Source organism: Carassius carassius, chromosome 7 (genome assembly GCF_963082965.1).
Source record: "Carassius carassius chromosome 7, fCarCar2.1, whole genome shotgun sequence".
NCBI classification, from domain to species: Eukaryota; Metazoa; Chordata; class Actinopteri; order Cypriniformes; family Cyprinidae; genus Carassius; species Carassius carassius.
In genome coordinates, this window is record NC_081761.1 from 28,448,682 (window position 1) to 28,462,174 (window position 13,493).

Sequence of the window (13,493 nt, forward strand, 5' to 3'; positions counted from 1 at the left end):
AATGTGAAACTTTTTTTTAAACCACATTGTGGACCAAATTGCTGCACAATACAAATGTACACAGAGATAATTTACAGAGGGATAGCGAAAAGGATCAAAACAGAGTCTTTAGCGAACTGTGAAATACACTTAATGTAAGGGATATTACAGATATTAAGATAGAGGTAGCTCCTTCCAAAGCCTTGGAGCTGCTGCAGAAGTTACCTGTACCTTTCAGTTAAAACTGAGGGACTGTAAGACAGCTGATCATTTCATTTAAGTGACCTCCAAATTTGATGCAGGCTAATTACATCAAAAACCCTCTGGTGCTAAGCAATGCAAGGCTTTGAACATATAACAACTCTTTGTAATGTGTTCTGTATTTCTAATAGGAAAGCAATTATATATTGCTTAGCTCAGGAATTATTATTTTAGTGACAATATGAACTGCCTTCATTAAGCCTTTTTACTATGGTCACGGATATGTCCGATGCACTGATCTCTGTACTGTGGATTTATCTATGTGTAAAGTGAATGTACAATCATAAGATGAGGAAAGCTCACCAGTTTTTAGGGTTTTATGGTTGCATCTTGTTACCCACAAAATGCACTTAAAATATTTGATGTTTTTTGTTATTTTATGATATTTTATTTAATGATCTTTTTTTCCTGATATGCTTACATTGCTGACACACATCTTAAGTCATTAGGGTTGAGCCAGACATGGTTGGGCTGCACAACTGTTATTATTACCGTAATGATGATGATGTCAGATGTGCCCACACCATGTAAACCCACCTGTTGCTGGTATTATGCTGCTTCTTTCTAAGCATTACTCTGCACTTTTCTTGCTGATATTATTTGTTAACTATTATTACAATTATGTACAATTATTTGTTTGAACTGTATCTTTAAATGTCTTGTGTTTTAATAACTTTTGTATTAAAATTCCTATTATATGAATGTGCGATAGTGACAAATCTACCAAACAAATTCAAAGCATTCAGAGATTAAAAGGTATATTTATCTGCTAAACTAAATGCGTTTAATGTTCTAAGAACCTATCTCTCTATGCATCCATCCATCCATCCATCCATCCATCGCAATGATCTTTTGGGAATCCAGCAACAACAAACATGAAGAAATTATGTGAAATGTATACTTGTTCATTCAGGAAAAAATAAACAGTCAAAAGTTATAGGATTCACCTGGTCATTTTATTTCCCACAGTTTAGAATTATATAAGTAAATTGTTTTAGATTCTCCAAAGTAAAAAAAAATCAGATATTGACGTCATTAATGTTTGTGACCTGTTTTGCATAATTGTAATTTAACCTATGGATTTATAGCATTGTTTATACATATTAGTCTTCTAAATCTTCAAAAGCTAAAATCCCCAGATAAAACTTTTTCTCTGTCCATATTTATAAATATCTTCAAAAAAAATTCAACCTTTCTACAGTTTTTCATTTATAACCGCTTTTTTGGCATCATGGGCAATGGAGCTGACATCTGTTACATGACCCTGCAAATGATCTAAGACCAAAAACCTTCAGACCAGGATCAAACCATGTTTTCATATAGGTCATGAGCAAAACTATAGCTCAAACCTCATCTCTGTTTTTGTGCAGTCTATGGAGTACACGATGATGTCATGTGACTAATGTTGTGTGTTCATCTATGTATGTTTAGTCACTCTGAGAGCTCCAAAATGACCACGAATTCTGCCAAAAGATATCCTTGTGGTAAACTTGAAAATATCTGCATAACAAAACCATAACATAACTAATGCTTTCAAATACCCTGCTGATAAACACAGCTGGATTAGTGTTGAACTCCGATTGGCTGAACTAGATCATTCAGCTCAATAAAAAAGCTTTGGAGATCTATGTTGCACTGTACATGGCAGAGCATATCACGACTCAAGCGAGACACAGGTGGGTGCCAGAATTATTATTATTTTTTTGCTACTGAGACATAGAAGTAAAAATCTTGGTTTATATTTATGCAGCACAATGTATCATTATCAAATTCAGGCTTTGAAATTTAAAATATGCTATTTCCAGATTGCAAGATGAAGAACTTTGTTATAATGTTAATGGTTCTGACTGTAATTGCTGATGTGAGTACACTGATTTCATCTAACCATGTTACTTTATATTTTTTTGGTCACTCGTGATTTATCAGTTCATCCACACATGCTTTGATCACTTTAATCCTTCCCTCTCTTCTAGATAACCTCAGCTAAGGTAAGAAAATTATTAATTTCATCAGAAATATTAAGTGTGTAAACACTGGCACTTAGCTGCATTTATTTTTAGAAGCTGCGACTTATCAATGGTCTGAATGGTGGTCTGGTTACTGGTGTAAATGGAGTTAACCCTCTATTGGTGGGTGGCCTGAACCCACCTGTGCTTTCTGGTGGTCCTGCTGTTATTGGCCAGCCTCCATTAGCACAGGTAGGAACTGAAGATTTACCAATTAAAAGAACAGTTCATCCAAAAATGAAAATTTGCTGAAAGTTTACTCAGACCATAAAATGATATGAAGGAGTTTGTTTCTTTATCAGACCTGATTTGGAGAAACGTAGCATTACATTATTTGCTCACCAAAGGATCCTCTGCAGTGAATGGGTGCCGTCAAAATAAGAGTCCAAACAGCTGAAAAAAACATCAAAGTAATCCGCAAGTAGACCCTAGTACATCAATTAATGCCTTGTAAGTGAAAGAAAAGCTATGTGTTTATAAGAAATAAATCTAAGGCATTTTTAAACCATCACTTCTGGCCAAAATAGATCCATAATAATGCCTCTAGTGAAAATATCCATTCCCTCTTGTCGTCTCACTTACTCAGCTATGTTTTGAAGTTGAAACCATCTTAATGCTGGATTTGTTTATTACAAACACATAGCTTTTCACTTCACAAGACATTAATTAATGGACTGGAGTCATGTGGATTACTTGTGAATGTTTTTATCAGCAGTTTGGACTCTCATTCTGATGGCACCCATTCACTGAAAAGGATCCATTGGTGAGCAATTGATGTTAATGATACATTTCTCCAAAACTGTTTTGATGAAGTGAAAAATTTTAAATTTTCATTTTTGGGTGAACAGTTCCTTTAAGCACTTTATCCCAGTTAAAAGATAATGTCCTACAGAGACAAATACTAACTCTTTTGTGTCTGACAGATTCTGCCTGCTGCTGCTCTTCCTCCATATGTGCTTCAGCAGCCACCAGTTCCCTTCGCTCCCCCCAACATCGGACCTCAGATGGCATACCCTTTTGCTTCACCCAATGGGGTATGTGTTCATTTTCATTCACAATGTTTGTGTAACAACATTTATTTCCGTCTGAATTAATGTAATTTGGGGTGTTGTTTTGGACTTTCCTTAACGACAGGGACTGCCGTATTACATCGGTGGATTCCAGAATCAACCAGCCATGATCCCTCTGCAGCAACAAGTTGCGGTACAAAACAACCTTTTTAGTTGCTTATACTATTCTAATGCTGTAAATTATAAGCATGTGCTATAAATATGTTCATGAAGCTTTTTCCTAATGCTTTTAGGCTGGACAAGGTCCTACTGGAAATAATCAAGCTGTACCACCAGGCTCACTGAATAGATTTAAGGTACATTTTTATAAAGCTATTACAGGCAAAACCATCATTTTTTGAAGCTAGTGTTTAGACATTGATCCAAAATCTTCTCTGTAAATACCTTTAACTTGATCATATTTACTTGTAGCACATTGTCTAAAACTACTAATACCTAACTATAACTGATAAGTTTGTTCTTAGTAAAAAGTAACTTCATTGTTTAGCAATATTCAGTGTTAATGCAATATACAAAAGGTAGAATTGCTGCCATCCACCTTTCTAACTGTGTTAAATCAATCTTCTCAGCGCTCCTTCCTCAGAAGGACCACTGCAAGACCCCCTGTCTCAATCACCCAGGTTTGTAGAAAAAAATCATTTTGTATTGTTCTAAAATCTATTGTAACCTGGAATATAATATAATTGATCATTTACATATGCTGCAGATGCCAGCTCAGGTCAACCCTGCCGTGTCTGGAAACCCTGTTGGGTAAATCTGAGTGATACATGTGCTGAAATAGGAAATTTAGGTGTGTTTTATACATGTGTTGACACAGTTATACTCTGGTGTTAATGTACAATAATGAATACTATTGATGAGAAGCTGACTGAGTTTGTTTCTTTTCACAGATACATTCAAGAGATCTTCTCTTCTCTGCAATAAATGTCATTTTTAACGAAGAATATTCAGAATCACAGCTAAGTAAAATGTAGGGAAAACTGTCTAATGCTTTGCTTTATACTGACAAATGATCGCTATTTGTAACAAATGTTTATACTGAATGCTGAATAAAAGTCACTAGTTTGTTGCAACTGTGAATATTTTCTCCTTTGATTTCCCCCTTACTCGTGTGATATGACCACACCTGTTTCTTTCTTCATTCATTGTGTTATATTGCCATCTACTGGCAACAATGTTCTTGAAGTAAAAAAACGAAACAAAACATTTTAACTATGTAATTAACAATGTAAATGTATTAAATGTAATAAAATAATCATGCAATTAATTCTATCATGCTAATCATCATCATCATCCTCATTATCACTGTTTTAAAATGAGTTTTTTATCACTGTTTTATATTCCCAAATTTGTCTCAATATCTCACATTAAGGTTGTGTATTCTTTTGTTAGTCTCTGACAAAGCTCATTTCTGATATGGGCACTGGTTCAAAAAGACTTCTGTTTAAAGAAATCCATTACAAATATTAAATTCAGACTAAGAGCATGTCAAAAATGTGGATGGCATCAGGACAGAAAATGTCACAACTCATCAAATTTACATAGATAAATAAATAAATGAATCTAAGAAAAAAAACAGATATAATATACATAATATAATATAATAAACAAATAAAGACATCAAGCTGCTCAGATTTGTTGGTATTTGATCATACAATATACCATTTAAAAGTTTAGGTCAGTAAGACTCTTTATTCAGCAAGGATGAATTAAATTGATCAAAAGTGTCAGTAAAGACATTTAAAATTTATTTGTGCTTGTGCTTGAATATTTGGACTTGTAATACAGTAGTCCCCAAAAATCATATATCACATTATTAAGCAGCACAACAGCTTTATTTAATTATTTAACAAACACTAGGAATGCATTCTACAGGATCATGTGACACTGGAGGAATGGCTGTTGAATATTTATTACTGAAATAACATAAAAATTTTTTTTACATAGAAAACAGATATTTTAAATTGTAATTATATCTAATTTTTGATCCAATAAATACAGCCTTTGTGAATATAACAGACTTTGTTCAGAAAATCATACAGACCCCAAATGTGTATGTATGATTCACTATGGGGATTTAAGGAGAGTGCAAATGGTTTGTGTCACAACTATTGTGTTTCTCAAGGACGGAAAATACAAATTTTTCTATACTTATCATATGAGTTGAAAAAATATTAACCTTCTAATATAAAAATGTTCTGATGTCTCAGTTATGAATGAAATAATGAAAATATAAATAAATAAATCTTCCCTCCCAAGTAAAGACAAGAAGAATTTCAAAAATTCAAATAAATATACTTTTTTTTCTGCCTATAAAAAGACTATTAAATTGGGTTGCATAATCAGACATGCTGGGTTTTTGACTATTTGTTAAAAAATCAAAGCATAGTTGGATATTGGCTGATTGTATTATCTATTGGAGTCTTAAAGTTCCTGAACAGTTTAGAAATGAGAAAGGTACACTACAGGCGAGGAAACACAAACCATATGTGACCCTGGACCACAAAACCAGTCATAAGGGTATATTTTTCGAAATTGAGACTTATATAACACATGAAAGCTGAATAAATAAGCTTTCCATTGATGTATGGTTTGTTAGGATTGGACAATATTTGGCTGAGATACAACTATTTGAAAATCTGGAACCTGAGGGTGCAAAAAAATCTAAATATTGAGAATATCGCTTTTAAAGTTGTTCAAATTAAGTTCTCAGCAATACATATTACTTTTCAAAAATTATTATTTTTTAAAATATTTTTACAGTAGGGTATTTACAAAATATCTTCATGGAACATGATCTTTACTTAATATCCTAATGATTTTTGGCATAAAAGAAAAATCAATAATTTTGACCCATACAGTGTATTTTTGGCTATTGCTACAAATATACCCCAGCGACTTAAGACTGGTTTTGTGATCCAGGGTCACATTTGAGTCTGGTTCTTCTGTCTGGGATACTCAACTCCTAAACCATGTAAATACTGCCTGAGATGACCACACAAATTGCCATAATTATTGTTTTGTAGAGAATGGTTCAATCTTGTTTTGTTTTTTTTTCATTCTCGGTCAGACAATAATTTGTCTCCTTACCTCACAGAGCAAACAGCTCTCCATTCATTCTGCTTATTAGTCTGAGACAAAGCTCAATCCTGAACTCGGCACTGGTGCATCTCTTCTATTTTAGTTCATTCTTAAATGTTTTAGTGACTTTGTATAATATCATGATAGTTCTCATCTCATCAAACACACATACTGTATGCATACTCAAACCCTGACAATAAATTAATGAAAACAATTAGCAGCTCATTTGCCCATAATGAGACATGTCTATACATGATGCGGTATAGACAAATTGAGACACATGACACACTGTATGTGTCACAACTACAGCAGTCTGATATTATAAGAGGGCATGCACCAGTTTAAAAGCAAACGGGAAAAGACGCTAATAGTTTGCACTTCTGCTCTGCCTTGAATGTACTTTTATTTTCTCTAATATTCTCAATTTACTGACTGTAATATTAATAGTATCTTAAATAATAGAGTCTTTTTGAAATATATATCTAAGGACAGTATCTTTCTGTTTTTAGTATATATTCATTCTCATTGATTTTTCACCCACAGATTACCAAGATGAAGTTTCAGGCCATCTTTTCCATGGCCGGTCTTCTCAGCATTTGTACTTGTGCTCCTGTAAGTCTTCATTGAGAAATTCATGTTTTCAGTTTGAATCTATAGTAACAGAACTGTTTGTGTTTCACAGATCTACCAGCCACAAATTGGAATAATTGGAAGTAACAGTAATGAGGTATGTTTCTTGTGAAGTTTTGTCACAAATTATACACTTATTATTATATATCAAATTCTACCATTAAAAAAAAAAAAAAAAAATATATATATATATATATGTATATATATATATATATATTTTTTTTTTTATTTTTTTTGCTCACTAAGACTGCATTTGTTTGATCAAAAACACAGGAAAAACAGTATTATTTTTTAGTAATATTGCAAAATTTTATTACTAATTAAATTAATGTATTTCTATTATAATATTTTCAAGTCCAAGGTTCTATTAGTTAATGTTAGTTAATGTATTAACATGTTCAAATGATGAACAATAAATTGCCATTTGTTAATGTTAGTTCATGAAAATAGTTATTCATTGTTAGTTCATGCTAATTCAGTGCATTAATTAATGTTAACAAGCGCAACTTTTGATTTGAATAATAAACCTGCATATTCAGCATCAACACTCCAGTCTTCAGTGTCACATGACCCTTTAGAGATCCTTCTAAAATGCTGATTTGCTGTTATTTTCAGATGAATTAATTAATAGAAAGTTCAAAAGAAAACTGTTTATTTGAAATAGAAATTGTTTGCTTAAAATGTATTCACTGTCAAAAAATATATAGCATGTGTATGTATATGTAATACAGTTTTGGTATAAGATTGTATTTTCTGTTATATATTCAGTTGTTTTCTGTCATCCTCACAACTGTTACTTGCTCCTTCTTTGTAGGTTTTGCGTTTCAATGGACTCACTCTGGCAGGTGTGGGTTTGGGTCCAGGACAGGTAAATCAGCTTTCAGTCACTGAAAAATGAGATTTTTCAGACAGGAATAACATGTTTGCCTTGCATATGACAGAGATATATAATTTCTTAACCTGAAACAAGGAATTTCTTCTGTTGGCATGGTGCTATGGGGCTCATTAGAATCTCTGCTTTCTTTCTCCTTAGGGAACTGCATTTTTTCCTCCCTTCCTGATCCAGCAGCAGCCCCCACAGGTGCTCAACTTTAACCCTGCGATGCAGGGACCATTCCTGCCACCTCAAATAAATCAGCTGAACCCAGCACAGTTGCCCCCGTTTCAGCAGGAGCAGCCCATACCTGGCATTATTCCCAACAATGGCTTACCAGCACAGAACCTTCCTCCGGTACAGACAGACTGCAGGGAACATCATGCTCTCATGGATTTATTTTTTTCTTTTTTTGTTCCTTTTCCACACATTTTTTTTATTATTATTTTTCTGGAGATTAAAAAAAAAGTCATATTTTGTTTTTAGGGTTTTCCGTTCTTCCTGACTAATCTATATCCTTTGAGGAACACTCCTGTAAGACTGACACCAAACCAGAACGCTGGCCCAAGTGTTCAAGCCCAGGACACCCTGCAACCAGTGCAGCCAGTGCAACCAATCCAGGTATTGTAAAGCCTTCTCTAACATTTTCTCCTTCTTTATTATTAAATGAAAAGTGTATTGCATTTTTAAAGTGTGTGCATTTTTATCTGACACATCTAAAAAATATTAAACATATTTAAAATGTAAAATATTTTATACCCCATTATTTTAATCAATATTTATTTTTTAATGTACATTTATATTTAATCATTTATTAGACACTTTTATATCAAAGCAACTCACTAACAGACATTTAATTACATGATGTAGTCCACAGGGGCTTGTATTTGTGTTTTCTTTAAAAGAAAATATTTCACATTTTTCAGAACAGGGGGAAAGCAGACCCGAAGATAACGTCTGCTCCTGATTACCGTGGGGATCTGACTGGTCCTGGAACTGGAGAGGTTTTTTCAGAAGTTATCTTTTGTTAATATGTTGCTAATAATCAAACATGACAATACATGACTGGGCTGAATAATTAGACAGTTTGTTAATCAATCGTGTCTCTGACAGGGGCGTCCTGGGTTCCCACTGTTTGAGCCGCTCAGAAGATTTCATTATTAGAAAGGTATTAAAAGTTTTCTAAAATTGTATATCATACCAATTCATTGTTTAGAATGAAAATTTGTTGTTGGTTTTCCAGATATCCCTCCATGGAGACTGGAACACTCACACGTCACAGGAAACTTTTTTGTTCAACTTGGACATCAATATGTTACCTAATAAAATAAAATAAAAATATGCTCATTATTAATTTTGTCTAAAGTGATTTTTTTCCCATGTTGAAAATACTCGTTTTTACTTTCCACTAAAATCTGATTAAGAGCAGTGTTCATATGTATTAACTATTGAGAATACAAGAATGCACTTCAGTGACAAAAGGATCAAAGTCAGTTTTGATGCTGGAAATTTTATTGAATAGATTCTCAACAGTAATGATTAAAGAAAGAAAAAAACCCCCAGCAAATTAAGAGTGAACACCCATAAATATGCATTAATTAATAACAAACAAACAAACAATCAAACAAACAAAAATCTATATGACACATTTAAATTCTATTGCTGAATTTTATAACAGCTGTATGTTCACCTGTGGAAAAAGAAAAAGAGGTTATTCAAAGCCAAAATGAAGTTTTTAATCAAACTAGACACAGCAATCTGCCTTACCAGTGTGATTATTGTACATGGTTCTTTTCTAGTTTGTCTCACGATCACTTTCAGACTCCGCCTGGATAACCAGAGTCAAAAGCAATGTTGAATAAATAAATATAATAAGAGAATCATATGAAATATAAATATAAAACAATATAAAATCAAAAATGAAAAAATATAAAGCAATCATATATATATAAAAAAAGTATACTGAAATACTTCAAAACCAGTCACTCTTAACTTGAGAACCAAAATACTGACCTTCATGAATGAAGGGAGCTAATCAAGAGAAAATACATTATAGCAAGAAAGAGAATGCAGTTAGGTGAAAAATGATAATGGCAGATGTCTATAATGTAACTGATGTGATATTATTACATATTCCTGATTACTTACAAGCTGTGTAATGCCATATTCAAATGAGATTTTTCGCTGTGGGGAACACATATACAATAGACTGTTGTGTTGTTTAAAAAACTATATTTAGTGCCCAGATATGACTCCAGATAGAGATGATATGACTTACTGTTGCAGTTGGGTTGTAGATGAGCTTCACATAAGGCTGTTAGATATGGATAGTGTATTTACAGATTTGGTAAACTGAATTTAAATGTACTTTTATTGATATCTTTCTTTTATATGCTGTATGTTGTCATTTTATATATATGTTATCTTTCTATTTATTTGATATTAATAGTTTATTAAAGATGAAGAATGTTCATTATAATGCCTGTTACCTGCGGGCCGTAGAAGTTGAAACCCTGACCGTACTAAATGAGATTAAAAAAAAATTGTAATTAATTACACCACAAAGAAATCATATGGAACCTATCTCACTATAATAATAATAATATTAATAACTACAACAACTTTACCCCCAGTTCCTGAGGTCTATTCACTCCACTCTGTAAATAAGTCACAAACAGTATACATTTCTTCAATATGAAATATTATTATATCTGTAAGAGTGATTTGAATTAGAACTTCATTACCTTTTTAGGTGGCTGCATCTGCCCTTTGTCCTGGATAGAAAAAAAAGTATTTTCTGTGTATATCAAACCGTTAACATTTACTGTGTGTTTAAATTATAACTCTCATTATGAAATAAAAAAAGACATATTGTAAACTATTGCAAATGATAAATGAATGGCAAAGTATTATCTTTACTTAGACTGTTTCATTCACTTACTTTTGGTAAGAGGAACACATTCTCTCCCTGAAACAAAAGCAAAAATTAATTCAGATTTTATCTTCTGTTTTACCGTATTTTTGTTTCTTGAAATACAGTATGTTAGGTTAATTAATGTCAATTTCCCCAGTATAGTGGCATTACCTCCTTTAGATGGAAAGAACTAATATTCTGTTAAAGGGAGAACATATTTAATTGTTTATTTAATGTTTTTCTTTGATATATTTACTCATCTCAAAATATGAAAGATTATTTCTATTTCTGGATACAAAACAACAGCAAGGTATATTTTACTCACCTGCAAAGTGACATTGTCAGCCTATGTTGATCCAAGTGAATAAAACACAGATTACAGACTTCATATGCATTCAGTTCATGACATTTAATGTCTTTAGTTGAATCATCAATATCTTACCTTGAAGACAGGAATGAACTGCCTGTCATCCTAGAAAATGTATTAGAGTGAACTCATAAATCTATACACAATCAATAGCAACTCAACATAAAACCCTGTTTATTCCATGAATCAATTTGTGAAAAGTGCTTGTTAATATTAGCAGAATGAGCTTACCATCATGTTGTGACTCAAAGGTTTTCCAAAGAGTGTATTCATTTGATTCTCTTTACCCCCATCTACTGGAGCTTGGGTTGGACGCATTGGCATCCTATGCAACTGAAGGGATTTAACAATATTTATAATTCATTTTCATATTTCAGCAAATATTCAATTGTTCTAATGTGCAGTCTAACTTACTTTGTAAGATGGTCTACCAGCTCTCCCATTCCTCTGTGTTTTTTTGGTTCCTCCCCATCTATGCCATTGTGCTCTCTGCTGTGTACAACAGAACATAAATCTTATGTTTATTGTAATGCATAATGATTGCAAACTTTGCAAAAAGAATTGAAAATGTTGCTCACCCTGTCTCCTCCGTTTTGACCAGGGAACACTGGATCTTGTCCAAACGGAGAGCCATTAGATGGATCTTGTGCGTGTGGCTCAGGTCCATCTGGATACAACGGGCCAACTGCATCTGGCTGTAGTGAGTGTCAGTTGACGTTTTGAAGTAAAACTACCTCAAATAATTATGAGTTATGAATAAAGTGGAAAAACTTACAAAAACTGGATGCCCAGAACTCTGCTCCCATCTGGCCCTGATTGGAGTTGGCTGAAGTACTTTCACTCCTCCATCTTCTGGAGCTGAGAAATATTGCTCTCCATTTACTGGGTTAACCTGATCCCAGTGGTTTCTGTCATTGGGCTAATAAAAAAAGCATTAATGCATCAAAAGTTTTGGACACCTGCCGTGGCAATAATAAAATGTAAAACAGTGTGAAACTCCACACTATGACACTAATGATAAACTGTATACCCAAAATATCTAAATACTTACTTGAGCCGCCACCACAACACATGATAATGCCACTAGAAACCACATTGCTTCTATAGAATAAATATATGCAATTTTCAGCATTAATTTGAAGTTAAATATTAGCTGATGTGGCACCAGAATCAAAGACTTTGACTTCTCAATGTTGGTGCCTGTAGCCTATGTCACATCTGTCGTGCTTCTCTCTTTATAAAAGCCAGGTGTTGAGCAATTGTCACTGTTTTTGTGGATCATTTGTTTTGAACAAGGACTAATCAATTGTTAGAGAAATTGTTACTTAAAATACTAATACAAAGCTGAAGTTATTTAAGGTGGTCAAAATATAAGGGTATGTTGTAGTCCATTCAAGCATTTCATAACATCACAAACATTTTGCATCAAAGAGATGTACGTAAGTGTGTGGACTTTATTATAATTCTTTCTCTGTTGCAATATCAGTCAGATAGATTAACGAAAGCCACAGAGGAGTGTCTTCTGTAGGAGGGATTGTACTGATTGCTAAACTAATTTGTTGCCTTAAACCCAATGTCTTTATATCCACCCTGTGCATTTAGCAACAGCAGTCAGCAATTTAGCAATTTAAGGCATCAACATAACAGAGGGGTGTGATATCTAATGCTGTATTTAAATCCTCAGGTTGTTCAAATTATTATTATATTTCTAGGCATCAGAGCAATACATAATCTTTCTAGAATTTCTGCTGCTTTGGAGAGTCATACTGTTTAATAGAAACATGAAGACAGTGATCTTATTTGCGTGTCTTCTTGGTCTGTCTTTCCAGGTAGGTTTCAAAAGCTATACTTTTGATGTTTACACAGTTTAAGTTGCATGTAAATAATGTGACAGTGATAACAATGATTATTTTTAATTGCAATTAGGCTGAAGTTCACCAGCGTGTGGCTCGCTCATTATCCAGCTCGGATTCTGATGAGGTTAGTCAAAAATTTTACCTCCAAGTTAAAAATGTAAAATTCAAGATAATGTTTTAATTGCTTGTATGTCTGTCTTAATGTCTTTTATCAGAGTGGAGCATTCTTCTCCAATCTGCGTCAGCCTTTCCCGCTTCTCAACTATGATAAGCTTCTTCAGCTGCTGATGGCCTTTAGAATTGTCCCAGATCCAGATCCAGATCCAGCCCCTGCCCCGGTGCCAACTCCCCCCGCTGCCCCATCCACTGCCCCAAACCCAGAGCTAACCCTCGCACCTATCACAGCACGCTAAGACCTGCTCATTTGTTGAGAAAAATTTACATTTTCTGTTTGC

At 33.5% G+C, this 13,493-nt stretch overlaps 2 protein-coding genes across 2 annotated transcripts; both read left to right on the top strand.

Moving 5' to 3' along the window:
* The first annotated feature begins 2,053 nt into the window (after positions 1-2,053).
* Positions 2,054-4,375, top strand: scpp9 (secretory calcium-binding phosphoprotein 9). Its single transcript, XM_059555018.1, has 9 exons — positions 2,054-2,101; positions 2,214-2,228; positions 2,301-2,438; positions 3,170-3,280; positions 3,381-3,449; positions 3,550-3,612; positions 3,886-3,936; positions 4,023-4,106; positions 4,207-4,375. Exons 1-8 carry the CDS (start codon positions 2,054-2,056, stop codon positions 4,068-4,070), a joined length of 543 nt encoding a protein of 180 aa, XP_059411001.1. The 3' UTR covers positions 4,071-4,106; positions 4,207-4,375.
* Positions 4,376-6,733: 2,358 nt separating this feature from the next.
* LOC132143140 (uncharacterized) lies at positions 6,734-9,254 on the top strand. Its single transcript, XM_059553287.1, has 9 exons — positions 6,734-6,793; positions 6,941-7,009; positions 7,080-7,124; positions 7,842-7,895; positions 8,061-8,258; positions 8,388-8,522; positions 8,828-8,905; positions 9,015-9,069; positions 9,145-9,254. The coding sequence occupies exons 2-8, from the start codon at positions 6,950-6,952 to the stop codon at positions 9,063-9,065; spliced, it is 621 nt and encodes a 206-aa protein (XP_059409270.1). The 5' UTR covers positions 6,734-6,793; positions 6,941-6,949; the 3' UTR covers positions 9,066-9,069; positions 9,145-9,254.
* The last annotated feature ends 4,239 nt before the right edge of the window (positions 9,255-13,493 follow it).